Source organism: Hibiscus syriacus, unplaced genomic scaffold (genome assembly GCF_006381635.1).
Source record: "Hibiscus syriacus cultivar Baekdansim isolate YM2019G1 unplaced genomic scaffold, ASM638163v2 tig00110548_pilon, whole genome shotgun sequence".
Taxonomy (NCBI): domain Eukaryota; kingdom Viridiplantae; phylum Streptophyta; class Magnoliopsida; order Malvales; family Malvaceae; genus Hibiscus; species Hibiscus syriacus.
In genome coordinates, this window is record NW_024062775.1 from 5277635 (window position 1) to 5300377 (window position 22743).

Below are 22743 nucleotides of genomic sequence, written 5' to 3' on the forward strand. Positions count from 1 at the left end.
GGATTTCTAGATCTATTTGAATCCAACGAAAGTTTTACGGTACGATTCTTTAATATAAGATTAAAATAAGATGTTACCGATTTTATTATTATTTAAATAATAAAATCAGTAAAAAAATTATTTAAAATATTACTACTTTTACCTAAAATGTCAATTTTTTAATATTTTTGATAAAATTATCCAATAATAATAAAATCGATAGAAAAAATAATAAAATCGATAACTCTTTACTAAATCTGATAAAATATCCAATAATAATAAAATTAATAGAAATAATAATATTTTTTATCGTATATTAAAATTGACGAACGTTAGCATTTCCAAACAATAATTTTGTTAAATTGTTCTCTCAAAACACAAAAGTTAGAAAAGTTTCTGAAATTACAATACTGCCATTCTACGAACTTCGTTTACAGTCTTCCTCTTTCCTTTTGCCGGCCAAATTGGCTTTCTCATTCTCAGATCTATCGAAACACATCTCCTTTTTTTATATATATATAGCTAAATCTGGTTTTAATTGACAATCCCTAATGTTAGTTTAGACGACAATTTTGTTTGGCGGGGAGGATTTTTTGGAATTGAATCCAAACCGCATAGCTCAAATGAGCAGCCAGAAGTTATACTGGAAATGGATGCAAAAGGAAATGGGTTACCGCCCCTTAGGACCCTACAATTCTTCTTCCAACAAGTCGAATTTACCTTCAATCGATTCGCTTCGCAAGATTTGTCGAGGAAATATGTTAACCCTTTGGCATTTCTTGTTACAACAATAACAACAACAACAACAATCATATTCTCATGTGTAATGGGGTAAGGGGAGGTAAGATAGTAAGTTAAGCTAACGTTAGGTAAAGAGCAGCTTTCATATCCAATAGTCAAAAAAATAAAAATATAGATAAAATACGTACATATATAAATAAATAAATACATAATTATGCTAAGAATGGTATTTTTAGATTTCACCTAAAGTGCAAGAAAACCTCCCTCACACATTTATGCTTTGCTGATGATCTGCTTTTGTTTTGCCATGGTTCATTGGACTTAATATTAGGGGTGGTTTGCATTTTAGAGAAATTTTATGAACTCTCAGGTTTAAGACTAAATGCTTTGAAGTCTGAACTCTTTGCTTGTGGTGTTCCTGTGAGTCTTCTGGATCCGATGTAGAGTGCCACTGGTTTTAAAATTGGGAAGCTTCCAGTCAGGTATCTGGGAGTGCCTTTGGTTACTCGGAAGCTTATTAGTAAAGATTGTTCGACTCTTCTTGGGAATATTAAGAATATGATCTATCATTGGTCGAGCAGGAAGCTTAGTTTTGGAGGGAGGTTACAGTTGGTTAAATTTGTTTTATCCAACATCTTTGGTTATTGGAGCAGGCAGATTATCCTGCCCAAAGGGGTTGTTAATGACATTGAAAAGCTCTGTGTGCATTTTTTCTGGAAGGGTAGTGATGTTACAGCTCGGGGTGCCAGGGTGAGCTGGAGCCAGATTTGTTCTTTAAAATCTGAAGGTGGTCTGGGTTTAAGAAAGCTAGCTGATTGGAGTAAGGCTTGTTGCCTGATGCTTGTAAAGAAAATTTTGGCAAGTGAAGGTTCCTTGTGGATAGCTTGGATTAAAGATTACTGCTTCAAATCTTTGGACTACTGGTATGTTGACAGAAAACCCCATTTCAGTTGGATCCTCAACAAGCTGATTAAGCTTAGAGAAGAGGCTAGGAGATTGTTCATTTCGGTTCCTATTTGGTCACAGATCAAGGGTGGCTGGATTTGGGATCATATCCATGATAGGAGGGATAAGGTTGGGTGGCATAGGCTTATTTGGTTCCCATCTCATATCCCAAAATTCTCCATTATTGCTTGGATGGTGATCCTCGATAGATTGCCAACCAAAGACAGGTTAGCAAGGTTTGGTATTGTCACTGTTAATGTCTGTGGATTGTGTGGTGATGATCAAGAATCTCGGAACCATTTGTTCCTGGAATGTTCCTTTGCACGGGTGATATGGAAAGCCATTCTGCATGCTTGTGGTCTCCAATTACAGTTGCTAACTTGTTGGGATGATGCCATGCACTGGATGATTTCGAACTTGAAGGGTAAATCCCTCCTTGTTCATATTCTAAAGCTCGCATGGACTAGTTTTGTTTATTTTCTTTGGGAAGAACGTAATTGCAAGCATTTTCGTGGTGTGATTCGTTCTGCTGATACGATTGAAAATATCATTAAAGAGTCTATTAGAATTAAATTGTATAGATGTCATATGAATAGGATGGATGATGTTAATAGGAGGTTGAGCCTAGCTTGGGGACTAATCTAGTCTGTTTATTGTTATTTGTAGCAGCTTGCTGCTTCTTTTTGGATGAATAAACTTCTATTTATCCAAAAAAAATACATAATTGAATATACTTTATATGCAGACTTTATGAATATCTGTAATGAAAGTAATCCTTGTAAATAAATTTCTGCGTAAAAATATCTGTATATAGATAGAAACGTAAGTCTCGACTAAATTTAAAAAGAGAAAATATGAAGAGAAGGATACACAGTAGTAAACGATAACAATCAAGTGAGAGTGCTGGAAATTTGGGGAAAGAGTAAAGGAGGAGGAGGAGGGAGGAGGAAAGAGAAGGTCGTTGGTGCGGGTGGTAGTGGTGGAAGGGGAGGGTTCAGGTGTGGCGGAAATTAGGGAAGCAGCGATAAGGGAACGGGAAGCCGCTGCCAAGGAAGTGGAAAGGTTGAGGCATATCGTGAGGAGACAAAGGAAAGATTTGAAGGCTAGGATGTTACAGGTTTCTAGAGAGGAAGCTGAAAGGAAAAAGGATGCTTGACGAAAGGGCCAATTACAGGGTTTTCCCCCCTTAAATTTAATGATTTTTTCACTTTGTTTTATAATTGAAAAATGCCAGCCTTAGCATTTTCCTTATTAATTTTAACTGCTCACCAGTTAAGAGTCGATTCAATTCAAATTTGTCTAATAGCTATATTTCAAGACATCAAGTTTCATTATTCTTTAGGATTTTTCTTATAATTTGTGGCACTTTAACGTCATTATGGAGGCAGAAGCTGAAATTAAGCCTTTAATGCTAACTAGATTCATTGTGTTTCTAGAGTTATGGACCATCTTGTTTGTTTATCGTGTATTATTTTGTTTGGATTTTTGAAGTCAACTATCTCTGTTATCTGTTCTTCCAAGGAACTTGCTGGTTGGATCTGACCTTTAGCTCTCCCATCAAGATGATCACATTGTTTATCTTTTTTTTAATCTTATGGATATGCTGTTTATTTTGGACTTGGGTGACCATATGCTCTATTGTCAAGCTGCATATGAGCTATTAGTTTACAATATATCAATGATTAATAGTAGGTTTATGTATTTTAATGAATTAATGAGGACTGGATGTGCATTTTGTTAATCCAAGCATTGATTCTAGACATCATTTTTGGTTATGATAAAACTCAGAATGACCCTAGCATGCTTGAAAGCTGAAGTTACTAGGTGTATTTCATTTTTTTGTCAAATCTCTTTTTCATATCTTGTGTTTTTACATTCCTTATTGTACTGTAGGCACAAACAAGTGATGTTGGAAGCTTATGATCAACAATGCGATGAGGCTGCAAAAATATTTGCAGAGTACCACAAACGTCTTCATCAATATGTAAATCAAGCGAGGGATGCTCAAAGGTCAAGTGTTGATTATTTTATTGAAATAGTCAGCAACTACAGTGGAAACAGTGAGAAGGAAGCTGTATATTCAACTGTTAAAGGAACTAAAGCAGCAGATGATGTCGTTCTTATTGAAACAACTCGGGAAAGAAATATTTGCAAGGCATGTGAAACACTTGCAGAACGCATGATTGAAAAAGTGCGAAATTCTTTTCCAGCTTATGAAGGAAATGGGATCCATCTGAGTTCTCAATCAGAAGCTACCAAATTAGGCTCTGATTTCGATGGGGAGATACCTGATGACGCTAGAACTGTTATTGTAAATTGTCTAAAAAAATCCTCCTCAATTACTTCAGCCGATTACCACACACACTTCAAGGCTTAAAATCCTGATTTCTAGAGAAATAGAGAAAGTTGACGTTAGAGCAGTGGATTTTAACTATGTAGATATTCTCATATTTGATCTGTTGGTTCTTGGAACTTTTGAAAGTAAGTTTCGTGTTAAGGGGGCTCTACCTTAGTTTTTAAACCCTTCCATTTTATGCATATATATAAGAAATTTAGTAAGATAGCTATTCTTAGAAATCAAACACACAGCCATACTGTATTCCTTTGGTATATATAGGTACAAAGTGTTAAGATGTACAATTTTTAGATGGACTGAAACTCGGAGATAGATACATGATAGCTATTTTAGATATAGGCCATGACTACAAGATAAATACATGATAAGCACAAAGATAAACACGTAAGTTAGAAATGATCAAAATGGTTCAATCTAATCAACTGATTTATCTGAATTATTTATCTTTTTCAACAATATATTGTCTAGATCTCAGTTTCTTAAAATAAAATTCTTTGAGCTTATGTTACTCTGACTCGGGTGCTGAGTTTCAGATACTATATGCCCGATACAAGTGTATATGTTGATTTTTTTCCATTAGTTAGAGGGTCCTATCTTCATACTCACATCCAAAAATGTGTTGGACACGGGCACTCAGAGAAAAATAAAGTGTCGGAATAATATTTCGAGCTCCTAGAGTATATCTTTGAAGGTTTTACATTAGGTTTTAGACTCTTCTTTGCTTGCATCATGTTATTATTATTCCTGCATCCCTTAAAACTTTTGTTTGTTTTTAACTCGTGTGGAAGGCCTTTATATATATATATATGCATATCCATTCCTTATTTCTGTTCTGTGTTTAGCTCGATGCAAATTTAGTTTAAATGAAATCAAATTCTTCATCTTATTTTATTTTTAATAAATTGCTAATTCCAATTACATGCCTCTATTTCTTCAACTTCAGGCTCTTCTACAGTCCATGGGTTCTAGTGGATCCACAGGACCTGAAGCTGTGGCTGCTGCAGAGAAAAACGCTTCCTTGTTGACTGCAAGGGCTGGTGCCAGGAATCCATCAGCAATTCCATCCATATGTTGTGTTTCAGCTGCTCTTCAATACCCTGCTGGTGAGTTTTGTTCTCCAATGGAGCAGGCTTGATTCATAGCAGCACTGGTTGTGATTTTGAGTTGACTTGTGACAGTGCTGGGGGTGTTTGATTGACTGTGGAGGTTGAATAAATTGTTAATTAACATCATTTTTGGCTTCTACCAAAACAAAAAGAATTTATTTGGTTTATTAACCAAAGAGTTCTCCTTTCAAATCACCTTCTAATACTCAGAAGTTTGATTTATTTGCTTGTTTGAGGATTTGAATGATCTTAAAGCCCATTTAAATGCCTTTTTTCTTGCTTTCAGTTATAATTGTTTCCTATCTAATGACATTGTATAGTTAGGTTTGGACGGTTCTGATGCTGGTTTGGCATCAGTGTTGGAGTTGTGAATCGGAATGAGGTAGTAAGCTGTGATAGACTGGATATTTGATTGGGGAGTATGTTTCTGGCCACACCAATGACCTTATTTGTTTTGTTTATTTTATTTATTGTGAGAAGAGAAACAAGGGAAGGGGATTGGGAATTCAACTTGTTTATATCAAAATACAAGGTCTATGCTATTCAAACAAACTATTTACCTTAAAGCACCAGTGTTAAACTTATGTGTCCGACATGTACCTACATACACTCTATTTTCCATAGTGTTGCCTTCATTCTTTAACCTCGGGATTTATCGTTGTTGTACAGCTGGACGAGTGGTGGGAGCAACCGGCATCAACCGTTGTTGATTGGGTTACAGTTGATAGACAAAATGTTGGAGCTTGGCATTCTCATGTAGAGCAACTTCTTGCATTTTATGATAAAGAAGTTTTGTGTAACTTTGGTTGCTGGGAAAGGCTCAGTTTCTACACTAAATCCCTGTACGTGTATGTAGTAGTATGGTTTGAATTTCCCAGAAGAAAAAGCTGTAAAAACATAAGCTACCTCTCTGTGTTGTAAAGAGATTTTTGCCAACTGGAGAAACGATCAATCTACTTGCAATATAGCTTGCTTTTCAGCAATGATTCATGATCATAACTAAATTTACTTCGTTACGATTTCGACAACGTAAACATCTCAATTTGTTACTCGAATTTGCTTTATTATTTAAATATTTAAAATTAATTTTAAGAACAAATTCCAATTTAAATATTACAAATTTATAAATATTGGATTAGTTGTCCCCTGTTTGCAAAAAGTAGGGTGAAATGTGAAGAACATGAACACAGCAAAAATAATTACATTCTCACGAATAATTTATGATATCTGTGGGATGCTCGTGATCAAGCAGGAACCACTCCAACTATCCAATGTTGTTGAATTTATAACATCAAATTCAATGAACCAATTCCATAATTGTAACTCTAATTCCCAACCATCAAATCTAAACCTCCATCCCCAAATCATACATTCCTTTTGATAGTCTACACTTTACAGTTTACTGGTTTCTGCATGAAAGATATAAAGAGGGTTGATAGGCTGCACTATAAAAAAGGATCCAAGTTCATGGTATTAATTCAGAACAAACAAAAAGGGAGGTATTTGAAGAGGTCTGAAAGATGAAAATCACTTGGTTTTCCTTAATATTGTTGCTAACTTTAACAATCAATAAGCTATCAGAGGCTAGACATGGACATAAGCTACATTCTGCTGTTGTTTCTGGATCAGTTCACTGTGATATTTGTTCCCAAGATTTCTCCAAAGCCCATCACTTCATTCCTGGTCAGCTGTTTTACTACTTGAGATTTTCCAGGACTTGTATTTTGATCTGTTTAGGCTGAAACTTTTTTTTGTTTGTGCAGGTGCTTCAGTTGCAGTGGAATGTAAAGACAGGGATTCAAGACCGAGTTTTCGACAAGAAGCGAAAACCGATGAGCATGGAGAATTCAAAGTTCGTTTGCCATTCTCGGTAACAAAAAATGTGAAGAAAATCAAGAGATGTTTGGTGAAAGTTTTGGGAAGCAGTGAGCCATACTGTGCGGTGGCCTCATCTGCAACTTCATCATCACTAAACCTCAAGTCATCAAACCAAGGAACCCACATTTTCTCAGCTGGGATTCTCAGTTTCAAGCCATTGAAACAACCAAAAACATGCAACGAGAATTCCAAGGAATCAAACAACAAAAGCACTATGGAATTTGGGGAACCAAACTATCCCATATTTCCACCTCCACTCCAAGACCCTACAACAGTACCACAGCCAACTCCATTGCTTCCCAATCTGCCACCTTTACCACGACTCCCTCAACTTCCCCCTCTCCTCCCACCCCTTCCATTGCTCCCTATTCCACCCATTGGAAGGAATTAGACATCTCATAATGTGATATTAATCCATCTGAAACGCAGCTTAATTTGTAAAACCAACCAAATATATCAGTCCTCTACTTTCTGTCGTATCAAATTATTATGTTGAAGTTCACTAGTTGTCATGTTGACCACTCTATTTCCCTTCCTTTATTTAAGAGTTGTAAGTTCATGTGGTTTAACATTTAATGGAAGCTTTTAATCTGATTTATGTAATTTGATTTGGATATTTCAGAATTTCATGTAATGTTTAACATATTCCTTGTTCTTATCCCCCGACAAATAATCCGACACGAACTTTCTCAACACCCGTGAACCAAACCCAAAAAACAAAACTTTAATCGACAGAATCCATTTTCTATTACTAAACAAAGCTTTAATATTTAACCGCTTTGGTGACGGGCTTCTTTTTTATGTAAATGAATTAATGATTATCGAAGTTACTGAAGGAACAACAAATTACAGTGTCATCTTCAAAATGACACCAATGTCATGGAGGTGACACGTGGGTTTATTATGTGGCTATTCCAAAAGATCTCGTGAACCAAAGGTGAAAGAAGTTTCTCATAAACACCATATCCCTTGTTCAGAGTACTTCCAGGAAGAAAAACAGAATTGAAAACTTGAAATATGTGTGGGTTTCTCTTAACACTGCTGCTCAGTTTCTTCCTTTTTAATGGCTCCTCAGAGGGTAGCCATGATTCTTCTGCTGTTGTTGTTGGAACTGTGTACTGCGACACGTGTTTCCACCAGGATTTTCCAAGGACCAACCATTTCATTTCAGGTTTTAAATTTAGTTATTAGCTTCAATTCATCTTTGTTTCTTATCAATTGATACGATTTTTTTTTTTTTTGCTCTGCAGGTGCAACTGTTGCAGTGGAATGCGAAGATAGTAAGAGTTCAAGGCCAAGGTTTCGGCAACAAGTGAAAACCAACAAGCATGGCGAGTTCAGAGTTCATTTGCCGTTTTCAGTGAGCAAACACGTGAAGAAAATCGAGGGCTGTTCGGTGAAACTGATTAAAAGCAGTGAACCGTATTGTGCGGTGGCTTCGTCGGCAGCTTCGTCTGCAATCCATCTCAAGTCAAGGAAGCGAGGAGGAGCTCGTGTTTTCTCAGCTGGGTTTTTCACCTTTAAGCCATTGAAACAACCTTTGTTGTGTAACCAGAAACCGAGTGTTGATAGCCTCAAACAACTCAGAAACAAACCGCCACCGTCATCTGTTCATCCGAACCAGCTTCTGCCGCCGCCCGTTCTTCCTCCGAACCCCTTTCTGCCTCCGCCACTGCTTCCTCCAAGCCCACTTCAGCCACCGCCATTGCTTCCTCCAAACCCACTCCAGCCGCCGCCATCTCCGCTAGTTCCAAACCCACTTCAGCCTCCTCCAGCACCAGTTACACCATCTTTGCATCCAATTCCAGGGCTACCACCATCGCCGCCGTCGTCACCTTCACCGGAATTCCCGTTTCCTCTTCCACCATTTCCTTTCACTCCTATTCCTCCTTTCCCCGGCGTTCCCCCGGCGAAATCTTCTCCTTGATCCAATAGTAGTTGACCTCCCATGTACAATTCTCCAATAACAACTTTTTAACATTCTTGTCATTCTCTTTGTTGTATTTCCCATTTCTAATAATTTGATGTTCAGTTATGTAATTTGTTTTTAACGCAAATTCCCAATAATAATCACTGCGATTCGTACTATAATAAATTTCGGATCGTCTACTTTAGGAGTTCATGATTAGATAAGATCACATTTCTTCAACACTTATCCTTTTACTTTTGTGATCACAGTAAATGGTAATAAGAAAATAGCTGAAGTTAGTTTTCCTACTCGATGCAGATTACACACCATATTTCTTCATGAACTTACTGTTGACAGTGCCGCATTTGTTTCTGATGCCAACTCTCGCACTGCAGTTTCCGCTTCTTTTTACGATCATCAGCATTATAACTTGGACCCTGAAAATGTTTGGCAACGGAAGATTATTCACAAAGAGAAATGAAGTAAATAGCTTTGTGCCTCATTCAATGATAGTTTGTAACATTTCTGAAGTGAGAAACATTAACAGGTTGTTCTGATGATCCTGGCCTTTGAGTGTTGATCTGATCGATGTTGCTATTGCCATTCATCTTGTTTTCATCGTCATGAGCTTTGTTTTTGGAATTGATTATTTGAAGAAGAATGCCTGAATCAGATCCTGCAACATTTTTTTTCTTTCAAATTTATTGTAGCCTGAACCTCTTTCTTTTTTCCCATTTTTGTTTACAAAGGAAACAAAGCTGGTACTTTTTCATAGAATTCATGAATAAATTATACAAGAACAAAGCCTAGCTTCTGGAAAATACCAAGACGAGACTCGATGGCGATTCGTGCGACCTATAATATTTGCTTATATACTCCTGTCCAGGAGTCGGACTACCTGCCCAGTCCCAAAGGCCCACCCAATATATGGGAGGATTTGAGCAAAAATATTTAACCCAAAAAATAAGCTTGGGCAATAAGTCTTTTGATTAAAATATGGGCCAAGCCTGACTCCAATATCCAAAGCTTGAGCCCAAGCCAGCCTGGCCCATTTTTTATTTTGTAACATGTTATCTTTCTTATGTTCTTTTATTTACATTATGTAATTTACTTGGTATGAAAGTTGAACATATACTATTATAATTTAATACTAACATTTACCAAGTTTTTTGTGTTTACAAAAGAAAATATACAAAATTTTTAATTATTAAATAAAAAATAATGAGCTTAAAAAATGTGGGTGCGCCTAAACAGGCTTGGTTTAGCAATTATAAATATGGAAGGGCTTGGAAAAAAATTGAAGCCCATAATTTGGGTTGGGCTGGGCTTGGATAAATATGCATGGACCCGAATCATATATACTTGATTTTGTCTTTAGTAGTTGCTAGTTGGATTTTTCATATTATCATTGTGATGTAAAATTGCCATTTAATGAGTTAGTCTCTTCTACAACAATATTTCTATTGTTAACATTTCACTTAAACTGACATTTTGGCAATGTTAAGCTTAGTGGTCATCCAACATTATTTCCTAAAGCATCCTCTAGAACTTCAATCATGTGGGAAGTGTTGGTGCTTGTTTAAGCTGTTACATATGGTTGAGTTCTATTTGTTAAATTCTTATTTATTCATCTCTGACAATTATAACTGATTTTTTTTCTTCTTCTTCTTTTCAAGTATCTGTTTCCAATTCAAACCATGATATTGTCATGGTCGGCTTTCGTGTTTTATGTGGGTAATCAATCAGTAAACCATGTACCTTCTGAGATTACCATTTTCCAAAGGGTGATTAAGCTTGATGAGGGCATGAGGTCCTGGTATGACATTCCATTTACTGTAGCTGAATCACTCCTTGCTGATGAAGAGTTCGTCATCTCTGTTGGTCCAACCTTCAGTGGCACAACCCTACCTAGAAGAGACTCACTTGAAGTTTATGGTCGAGCTAAAGATGAATTTGGTTGGAAGGAGAAAATGGACTCTGTGTTAGATATAGAAGCTTGTGTTCTTGGTGCTAATTCTGTGCTTGCAGGGAAAAAAAGAGCCGATCAATGCAGTCTGCTCCTATTCAGGAATAGGTGGTGGCTGATGGTCTGAAGCTTCTCTCCAGGATTTACTCTCTCTACAGATAAGAAGAAGAGGAACTAAAAGTTGATCTGAGCAAGCTAAAGAGCAAGCAGTTGTTGGAAGCAATATTTGAGAGTGATAGGGAACCCTTGATGCTGGCTGCTGCTTGCCATGTCCTACAGGCCGTGTTTCCTAAGAAAGATATACACTACGAGGTACTCTTCCAATGGAATGTTTATGACCTAATACTGGATTGCATGACTTAGTTTGAGTGCATCATTAGTGTCTAACAAGATTCTTTGCTCTAGATCAAGGACACCATGCGTCTTCTTGGGTGCCACTGGACTATGGCTTATTGAAGAGTTCATTGCCCATATGCGGGCTGTGTCTAAAATTGCACTTCATCATCGCTCCAATCTAGCTTCTTTCTTGGAGATAAATGGTATAGTCTTTATGCATAGTTTCTCTCCATAGTAAATGTGGCATAAGATTGTGTATTTTGTAACTAATACTGACACTGCATGTAACTGGAAAAAAAACAATTTTCTGAAGCTTGAATGTTTGCTTTTTTTCTGATAAAAATAGGAGGCCTCGTTAAAATCCCCTTCATACCCATCAAAATACGAAGATAACTTAACGGACATTGAAAAGAGGAAAAGAGTACCTCAAAATTTTATTCGTTAAATACCAAGTACATCAAGAGTTCATTACAGCCATACACAACCAAAATACAACCTCAAAAATGACCAAAAAGCTACTTACATCTCATCAAAAACCATATCCCTTGGTGTTCTTGTATGTTATGTGTGTATTTTGGTTCACAAACTGTTAATGTAGGGTTAAATTTGTTAACACTTTGTAATTTGTAAATATTCTAAGAATTTCCATATAAAGAAAATGGGTTTGTGTTTTGCATGTAGGTATTTTCCTTTGTGCTGTTTTAATATTTTCTAAACCCATTTTTATTGATGTAGGATCTGAAGTTGTGGATGGGCTTATGCAAATTCTGTGGGGAATTTTAGACTTGGAACTTCCTGACACACAAACTATGAACAATATCGTGATATCTGTTGTGGAGCTCATTTACAGTTATGTTGAATGTTTGACTTTGCATGTAAAGGACACAGGGAGGCGCTCTGTGGCACCTGCAGTTATATTATTTAAAAAGCTTCTGTTCTTCCCAAATGAGGCAGTTCAAACTTCAAGCATGTATTTTTTTAGATGAATCAAATATTTACTGACAAGATACTTCCAATGTTTGGAATATCTTATTACAAATTGCCACTTCTTATCAGTCTATTTTAAAGCTTTTAGTGTGTAACACCCCCAACCCGTACCCGACCTAGATACGAGTCTGAGGTGTCACATTGATTTCTCAAAACATTTACTTTTACAAAATACCCAAGATTCAGTTTGATATTTCTAATAAAATCATTTACTTTCTATGATATAAAACATATGGTTTTACAAAACTGATCAGAATGTATCTAATACAAATCTTTTAACTACATGCCAACTAGATTCTATATAACAAAATACATGTTATTCATTTATGTTCTGATATGACTTTCGGTAAGGAGAAACTAACATGTCTTGCTCCTCTTCCTGCTTTCCTGAACCTACGTGTGAAACACTCACACGCTAAGTCATAGACTTAGTGAGACATATAAATACATATGTAAATTATCAAATGCATGTACATATCTTGTAATACAACGTCATACTTGTATACATACTTTTTCATGTAATAATTACATACACACATGCATCTCATCATTTGTATTTTCTCATACTCTTATATGATTATCCTTTCTATCTCTTATCTCTTGTTCATATGATCTCTTATTTTCATATTCTATATCTTATAACATGTTCTTACATCATCACATAAGTCATTGATATTCATTCATATATATACATTAATATATATTCATGTACATCACATAACAAATGCCATAACCCATAACACACATTCACATTCACATATACACACATATAAAACATGTAACACATTTCTCATTACAACTCACATTTTATTGTTATCTTTTTGTTAGTCCATGCACACTACTGAGAACTTAAGGTATGTGAGTACATAGAGGTTGTGCACTATGCTGTCACCACATCTCGTATAATTCCCACTAGGGTCGCGTAGAATTTTTCCCGAAGGACCACTTAGATGTCCCGAAGGACCACATATAACACATATGTCCCGAATGACCACTATGTCCCGAAGGACCGCGTAGACCCTCGACTCTTGGCATGCCAACTATACGTATAGCTCTCATAACACATGACATAGGCATTATCTTTTACCTCATTACACATTCACATATTCAAATCACATAGTTCTTTCACATAGCTCTTTATCACATTTCATATGATCACATAGTCACGTAGTTTACTTTCACGTAACATTTTTCCATGAAATTCACATTATTCATCCTTTTCACACATGGTCACATCACATAGTTCTTTATCCCATTTCATATAGTTCACATATACCTTTTTCTCATATGCGTATAACATATTATTTCTTATCTTTTAACTTATATTACATATGCATGTAATCTTATGACTTATTATCAATATATCATAGATCATTATCATACAACACATATCTCATAACATGTAATGCAACAAGGCATATTCACATAGATCACAAACATAGAGATGCAATTACATCTAAATATATGCATAGACTCGAATTTCTCTGACTATCATATCACTACATGCTTACATCTAGGTACTCATATTAACTAATATCAGAATTAGACTTCTCGCAAGTCATAATTCCTTAACATAACTACACTCCATATCATGTACTCACCTGGTCACCAATAACCCTACCAAGCTCTTTCTCTTCCTTGCGTATCTTACTCTGATGACCTATCCAAACTTTGCTTTCGATCGATGTCTACACAATCATGTATTAATATTTATCAGTATCTAATTGATATACTATAATCTATCAATTCTTAGACTGAAAGAAAGATTTATTCTATTTCCCATTGAAGTGCATCGATACATTCTACAGTGTATCGATGCATCCCTTAACAAGTGCATCGATGCACTACCCATGCATCGATACACAATTTACAATTTAGCACGAAAATCACTTCATTCTAACTCAATTATGCCATACTTGAACCCCTTTCATATCCTAAACTCAAACACACATACTTAAGCCCATTTGTACTCATTATCACATCTTAAATCTCCAAATCCTAACCTCTACATAGGCTTCAAGAATCATACTCAAATTTTATCATGTTCTAAATCCAATTTTAATATTTCATATCTCTTAAATAAACTACTGAAAAGTCCAGTTCTTCATTACAACTTTAAAAACCTCTTTATATCAAAAGTTCATTTCTAAACCCATAATAGAATTTCTCTTCTTATTCTCTTTACTTGATGATTTAAGTTCATATAAGCTTTCCTGAAGCTTATATAACACTCAAATAATCAAAACAATTTATAAATCCCATAATTCAACACTAAAATCAAACTTACCTTTTAAACTTGATCTACGGGAAGGAGAAGAAGAGAGAAAGAAGGCTTCCAGAATTCTTCCAAACCCACGTGTTTAACCCTTATTTAAAGGAAAGAAATATCATTTAAGCATAAAAGACCAAAATACCCCTTTAATTCATCCATTTATGCTATTTAATCCATCCTTAAAATTTCCTTATTTAAGTCTCTGAACTTTTAACTAATTTCTAAATTAAGCACAAAACTTTCAAAATTCTCACTTTAGCCATTAGCCCTGATTTTGGGATATTACATAGTGTGCTCACTTTTGCTTCTTTTCCAGTTTGGCGATATCATCAAGATTGCTTCAGTTTCCATTTCCAAAACAAACTATGTTAGGAACTGATGATGCGGTAGAAAGTGCAGTAACGACCTCTGCGCCTTCTGATACATCTGGTGGAAATTCGCAAGTCATGATCGAAGAAGATTCTATAACCTCATCTGTTCAATATTGTTGTGATGGATGTTCTACCGTTCCCATACTGAGGCGGAGATGGCATTGCACTGTTTATCCTGATTTTGACTTATGTGAGGCATGTTATGAAGCTGTAGATGCTGATCGGCTTCCTCCACCCCATTCTAGAGATCACCCTATGACTGCAATTCCAATTGAAGTGGAATCTCTTGGAGGAGATGGCAGTGAAATCCGCTTCTCTACAGATGATTTGAGTGATGCAAACTTGGTGACAAATGTAACCGATGTTGGTATGCAGACTTCAGCAATTTCCATTCATGTCTTGGAACCAAGTGAATCCATGGAGTTCTCTTCTTCAATGACTGATCCTGTCTCAATTTCTGCTTCAAAACGAGCTGTTAATTCCTTGCTTCTGTCTGAACTTCTTGAGCAGTTGAAAGGGTGGATGGAGACCACATCTGGTATTCGAGCTATTCCTATTATTCAACTTTTCTACAAATTATCATCCGCTGTTGGTGGGCCTTTCATTGACAGTTCAAAGTCTGAAACCTTAGATTTGAGGAAACTAATTAAATGGTTTCCGGATGAAATTAACCTCAACAAACCTTTTGTTGCCAGAAAACGCTCTTCTTTTGAAGAAGTGGCAATCCTAGTCTTCATGTTTTTCTCATTGATGCTTCGAAACTGGCATCAGCCTGGTAGTAATGGTACTGCTTCAAAAGGAACTGGGAATACAGACACTCCTGATAAAAGTGTTCCTCAAGTCTCCAGTTCAGCTGCCTCTCAGTCTTCCTTGGTGGATCATGAAAAAAATGACTTTGCATCCCAACTTCTTCGAGCTTGCAACTCTCTTAGGAACCAAGCTTTTGTTAATTATCTAATGGATATTCTGCAGCAGCTAGTGCATGTTTTTAAGTCATCAGCGGCTGGTCTTGAAAATGCCCATGGTTCAAATGTTGCTTCGGGGTGTGGGGCTCTGTTAACAATCCGAAGAGATCTAACAGCTGGTAATTTTTCTCCATTCTTTTCGGATTCATATGCCAAAGCTCATCGGGCAGATACTTTTATGGAGTACCATAGGCTATTGTTGGAGAATGCATTTCGACTGTTGTACACCTTGGTAAGGCCAGAAAAACATGAAAAAAATTGGGAGAAAGATAGGGTTTATAAGGAATCCTCTGGCAAGGATTTGAAGCTTGATGGATATCAGGAAGTCCTCTGCAGTTATATAAATAATCCCCATGCAACATTTGTGAGAAGATATGCAAGAAGACTTTTTCTGCATCTGTGTGGAAGCAAAACTCACTATTATAGTGTTAGGGACTCTTGGCAATTCTCCACTGAAGTGAAGAAACTATACAAACACGTGAATAAATCTGGTGGATTTCAAAATCCTGTTCCGTATGAAAGAAGTGTTAAGATAGTTAAGTGCCTCTCTACCATTGCTGAAGTGGCTGCTGCTCGACCTCGGAACTGGCAGAAGTATTGCTTGAGACATAGTGATGTTTTGCCCTTCCTAATGAAAGGGATTTTCTATTTTGGTGAGAAGTCTCATTCAGACTCTTAAATTATTAAATTTGGCATTCTATTTAGGGAAGAATATGAATCACTCTTAGCAAAAAGCGGAATCTGGGGATTCAGGTACCAGTTCGAACACAACAGGTACGCAGTCTTTGGATTCAAAAAAGAAGAAGAAGGGTGATGATGGAGTCGAAACTGGTTTAGAGAAGTCTTTTGTGGATATGGAAATGGTGGTTGAAATCTTTACTGATGAGGGGAGTGATGTCTTGAGGCAATTTATTGATTGTTTTTTGCTGGAATGGAACTCGAGTTCTGTCCGTGCTGAGGCAAAGTCTGTTCTTTATGGAGTGTGGCATCATGGGAAACATTCATTCAAGGAAACTGTGTTTGCAGCTCTCCTGCAAAAGGTTAAATGCCTGCCAATGTATGGTCAGAATATTGTGGAGTATACTGAACTTATCACTTGGTTACTCGGTGAGTTCCCTGATAGAAGTTCAAAACAACAGAAGGATGAAAATAATTTAACTATATTTGGATCTCATGGTGGTGGTACTCCTCCAAAGCCTGATACCGCAGAAAAGGAGCAAGGTGTTGGCAAATCTAATGCAGTTATGCAACAGAAGGATGCAAATCTAATGCAGTTATGAAACAGAAGGATGAAAATAATTTAACTATATTGTGGAGTAAGCTAATGCCAGAACCTATGGAAAAAAATTGGGTTGCTTCTCATAAGACCCAAGTTATTCAATTGCTAAGTTATTCTGAGTGGGAGAAGAGGGCGTCTTATATTGATTTTGTCAGAAGGCAATATAAAGTGTCTCAATCTGTCAAAGGTGTGGGCCCGATGTCTCGTCCGCATCGAACTGACTTCCTAGCCCTCAAATATGGACTAAGGTGGAAACGATATGCTTGTAAAGCAAACAAAGGTGACTTGTCAGTATTTGAGCTAGGATCATGGGTTACAGAACTTGTTTTGAGTGCTTACTCCCAGTCTGTTAGGTCTGAGATGTGTATGCTAATTAGTTTACTTTGTGCTCAAAGCCCATCAAGGAGATTCCGGTTGCTAAACCTACTGACGGGTCTGTTACCGGCAACACTTGCTGCTGGTGAAAGTGCTGCAGAGTATTTTGAGTTGCTGTTCAAGATGATTGAATCAGAAGATGCTCGTCTATTCTTGACAGAAGAGGATGTCTAGATACAATTTGTAAGTTGATTACCAAAAAAGTGGGGAATATTGAATCACTTGAGAGGAGACTGCATATTGACATTTCGCAAGGATTCATCCTCCATAAGCTCATAGAGCTCCTTGGCAAATTTCTGGAGGTTCCCAATATCAGATCCAGGTATCACTACTACTAATTATTTTCACTAATAATGAAATTGCTCCCTCATCTTCTAATTGAATTTGTTTTGACAACAGGTTCATGCAAGACAATTTGCTGACTGAAGTCCTTGAGGCACTTATTGTAATTCGTGGTTTGATAGTGCAGAAGACTAAGTTGATTAGTGATTGCAACCAACTTCTAAAAGATCTTTTAGATAGTCTGCTACTTGAGAGTGGTGAGAACAAACGGCAATTTATCCGTGCTTGTATCTGTGGTCTGCAGATTCATGGCGAGGAGAAGAAAGGAAGAACTTGTCTAGTATGGAGAACTTAATATATTATCTCTTTTTTCCTTTGTAATGAAAATCCTTATTCAAGTGCTGAGATTGGTCCGCTAATGCGTGATGTTAAAAATAAAATTTGCCATCAATTGGATCTTATAGGTCTTCTTGAAGATGACTATGGCATGGAACTCTTGGTAGCCGAGAATTCTCTTGATTTGAGCATTGCTATGGTTTATGAACCAGTCTGGAAGAAGTCGAACAGTCAATCTTCAAATTCTGTCTCTCTTCACTTTTATCCTCTGGTGCTGTTACATCAAGTAAAGAATGCTCGCCCATGATTGTGACATACCGACTTCAGGTTTGATACTGTTTTTTGTAGTTAATACCTAGTCTTTCATAAAGAACTTTATGATTCAACTGTGCAGGAATGTATATTTTCGGAATGCTCGCCCATCAATACCTTACAATGGTTTTTGCATATGGGAATCCTTTTTTTGGGATTGTATTCTTTGAACTTAAAAACCATTCTTATCCTCCCTGTTTCAGCAGTTTTGAACTTAAAATCCATTTTGGGTGGAGCTTATGACATTTGATGCTAAATGGCCTTTATATGCCAGTATGAGACCAAAAGTAATCTGGCATTTATGTTTTATTTACTTGATGATTCCACAGGGTTTAGATGGTGAAGCTACTGAGCCTATGATAAAAGAACTGGAGGAAGATAGAGAAGAATCACAAGATCCTGAGGTTGAATTTGCAACAGCTGGTGCAGTTCGCGAGTATGATGGGCTGGAAACCTTGTTGAGCATGATTCAGGTGTGTGGGTTCATTTCCTTGTTATAGATAATGATTCCACATACTTTTTATTTACCTCATGCATATAAATTTGAGGTTCATAAATGGAAAACTACTTTTAAGTGGAAACTTATTCGTACTGTGAATGTACAGCGTTTGCGAGACGACTTCAAGTCCAACCAGGAGCAGTTGGTGGCCGTTCTGAATCTCCTCATGCACTGCTGCAAGATTAGAGAGAACAGGAGGGCCTTATTAAGGCTTGGCGCTTTAGGTTTACTGCTTGAAACAGCAAGGCGTCCGTTCTCCGTGGATGCCATGGAGCCAGCTGAATGGATTCTTTTGATTGTGGAGAGTTTGACAATGGAAGCAAATGAGAGTGACACTATTAGTATTTCACAGAGTGTTCTTACCGTCACCAGTGAGGAAACTGGCACTGGAGCCAAGCAAAGAAAATAGTTCTTATGTTCCTGGAGAGGCTGTCTCATCCTTCTGGTCATAAGAAATCAAACAAACAACAGAGGAACACTGAGATGGTCGCAAGAATATTACCCTATTTGGCATATGGTGAACCTGATGCTATGGAAGCTCTTATCCAGCATTTTAACCCCTACTTGCAAGACTGGGGAGAATTTGACCAATCGCAGAAACAACATCGATACAATCCGAAAGATGAAACCATCGCCCTGCAAGCAGCCAAGCAGAGGTTCACGGTGGAAAATTTTGTTATGGTTTCAGATTCTTTAAAGACAAGTTCCTGTGGGGAGAGATTGAAGGATATTATCCTAGAGAAGGGCATTACAGGTGTAGCTGTCAGACATTCGAGTGAGAGTTTTGCAATTGCAGGACAGGCTGGCTTTAAATCTAGTTCAGAATGGGCTTTAGCTTTGAAACTTCCATCTGTCCCACTGGTTTTGTCAATGCTCAGGGGCTTATCAATGGGGCACTTTGCCACTCAAAGATGCATTGATGAAGGTGGAATTTTTGCCTTACTCCATGCTTCGGAAGGTGTGCCCGGAGAAAATGAGATTGGAGCGAAGCCGGAGAATTTGTTGGACACACTATCAGATAAGGAAAAGGAGATGGATTCTTGGAGGAGAAGATGCGTAAGTTGCGGCTTGCAACCAGAGATGAAATGAGACGGTGAGCTCTAAGGAAAAGGGAAGAGTTGCTTCAGGTATTCTTCATTGAATTTAAATTTCTCTGCTTCTGTATGAGCTTGCATACATTTTGCAGGAAAGTGGAAATTTCCAAATGAGTTACAATTTTGTAGTTGGGTTGTCTTTTTCCATAGCCTTTTACCTCAATTTATTTTATATTGGAAATGATATTCGGGAATGGTTTCCATTATATGGTTGTATTTATTTAAATATAAATCTTACTCATGCTTGTAGATACAGAAATTAACATACCAGTTTTTCTCTTTTCTATTTTTACTAGCTGAACCAACTCTTTGTATTGTGTTCTCTTGGTGACTATACAGGGACTGGGAATGAGATGCGAATTAGCTTCAGATGGTTGTGAGCGTATAGTTGTTGCTCGGCCTCTTCTGGAAGGTTTGGAAGATGGGTTGGCTTGTATGGTGTGTCGAGAAGGATATAGTTTGAGACCCACTGACTTGCTGGGTGTTTACTCTTATAGCAAGCGAGTTTGGCACGTCAGGAAGTGCACGTGGAGAGTGTGTTACTCTCAGAAACAATGAATCACTTTGCAATTCTCTTTTTCCTGTGAGAGGACCATCAGTTCCACTAGCACAGTATGTTCGCTATGTCGATCAATATTGGGATAACCTCAATGCTCTTGGTCGTGCTGATGGAAGTCGGCTCCGTCTGTTGATTTATGATATTTTTCTGGTATGCTCTTGCATGTAAACTTGTTATCTACATTATAGTATGTTACATTTTTAGATGGCCTCATATATCTGCATATTTTCTGTACAGATGCTAGCTCGATTTGCCACAGGAGCATCGTTCAGTGCAGAGAGTAGGGGTGGTGGAAGGGAAAGCAACTCCCGCTTTTTGCCAAATGGCTCGTCACCTTCTCGAACAGGGAGGCCCCTGTCAGAGACGCTACATGGCCAAGGCTGTAGCAACATATATATCCTCTTCAACATTAGATTCAAAATCCGCCACCAGTGGGACTCAACCTTTGGGGACCGAGGAAACCATTCAGTTCATGATGGTAAATTCACTGCTTTCGGAGTCGTACGAGTCATGGCTGCAACATCGTCGTGACTTTTTGCAGCGTGGAATATATCACGCCTACATGCAGCATACACACGGTCGGTCAACGGCTATTATTTCACAAACGTGTTTATTATCATAAATTTTAATATTTAAGATTTTAAAATTATGTGAATATCATTTGATGTCGAATAATATTTAAATTGATATATTTATGAAATATTTTTTTTAAAAAAATAACAATTGAAACTAAATTCCATTAGTTAACTCAAAATACAAGACAGTGATGATCTTGGGGTTTCTTGGTTTATAATGGGGGACCATCGGCATTGATCAAAATCGCTGTTGGTAGGAGTGAACTGTCGACTATAGTTGATCAACTATTAAAGATGACAGCTTGGACTCTGAATATCACAAGACAAAAATCCGTCGGTCGCACAATAATTTGCATGGAATTGAAGCCAAAAAAGGACCATTTAATCATATTCAGAGATTGAGCTCCACTATCGGAAATATTAACATATTGAGCACCTGGGGTCATGATTCGTGCATAATTTTTATGCCCCAAAAGGAATACAGATTGCTCTTTTCTTTACCCTTTTTGTATGTATGTATTTATATTAATAAATGTTAGATGTAGGGGGTCTTCAGAATGTTAAAACGGTGGCCGACCGAAATGAATTACCATTAATCGAATTTTTTTCTTTAATCGTTAATCGAATCAAACTTTTTTCTTGAAAATATTAACCAAACCGAATAAATTTTGATTAATTCAGTTAATTTTCGAATTAACCGAATTTTTTTTAAAATTTTCTAATTTATATAAAAATTGAATATTTTTTAATTAAAAAAACAATTTACAATTAATTTAAATAATATATAATTATAAAATAAAAATTTTATATGGATTTTTTTTAATTAATTAATATTGATTTAGGTTTAAAAGTTATTGAATCTTAAATTATTAATTGGATTTTGAATGGTTTGAGCTGAGCCCATATGTTATATATAATATATTTAATATTTAAAATTAATTTCGGTTAATTTGATTAATTAACCGATTTCAAACCGAATTAACCGTTAACCAAATTCTAAAAAATTTATTAATTGTTTTCCGATCGAACTAATTTGGTGGTCGATCGAATTAATTGAACTAATTCGATTAGATCAGTTAATTCGGTTAAAACCAAAAAATGAACGCCCTAGTTAGATGCAATGGTAAAATACATCTTTTATCTGAAAAATATATAGTAAAAGAGAAATGCAAGTAAATGAAACTACCATTGTTCCATTTAAGGAAGCCTTTTATCTTTAACCATCCGATAACAGCATATGTGAGTTCAAGCAATTGTACTTGTATCGGTAGAATGTGTGCACGTAGTTAATAGTTGAGCACTAAATTTTTATAAATAAATCGATTGAATATTATTTAATAAATTAAATAAATAAATTTTTATAACTCATATAAGCTACAATATATTTTTTAGTTCCTTATCATATAAGATTTTCAAAGCCCAGCAATATATTGATATAGATAAGGTACAAATAATAATTATAATATTTATATTTAAATTTAAATATTATTTATGTGTATAGTACATTGTACCGAGAAGACTATACGTATCTTATGTCATTGTCTATGTGTTCTGGTGGATTTTGTCTCATTAGTTTAGAGGAGCTTGGGCGGCCAATCCTTCTTTTTCTAATAAATTAAAA

At 36.5% G+C, this 22743-nt stretch overlaps 2 protein-coding genes and 2 pseudogenes across 2 annotated transcripts; all 4 read left to right on the forward strand.

The window, feature by feature from the left end:
• Window positions 1-628: 628 nt before the first annotated feature.
• LOC120130660 lies at window positions 629-6120 on the forward strand (annotated as a pseudogene).
• A 471-nt stretch (window positions 6121-6591) lies between these two features.
• Window positions 6592-7405, forward strand: LOC120130933 (cyclin-dependent kinase 12-like). Its single transcript, XM_039148077.1, has 2 exons — window positions 6592-6810; window positions 6891-7405. Exons 1-2 carry the CDS (start codon window positions 6648-6650, stop codon window positions 7394-7396), a joined length of 669 nt encoding a protein of 222 aa, XP_039004008.1. The 5' UTR covers window positions 6592-6647; the 3' UTR covers window positions 7397-7405.
• Window positions 7406-7951: 546 nt separating this feature from the next.
• Window positions 7952-8991, forward strand: LOC120130932 (amyloid beta A4 precursor protein-binding family B member 1-interacting protein-like). Its single transcript, XM_039148076.1, has 2 exons — window positions 7952-8176; window positions 8256-8991. The coding sequence occupies exons 1-2, from the start codon at window positions 8023-8025 to the stop codon at window positions 8930-8932; spliced, it is 831 nt and encodes a 276-aa protein (XP_039004007.1). The 5' UTR covers window positions 7952-8022; the 3' UTR covers window positions 8933-8991.
• A 1598-nt stretch (window positions 8992-10589) lies between these two features.
• LOC120130662 lies at window positions 10590-21078 on the forward strand (annotated as a pseudogene).
• Window positions 21079-22743: the final 1665 nt, after the last annotated feature.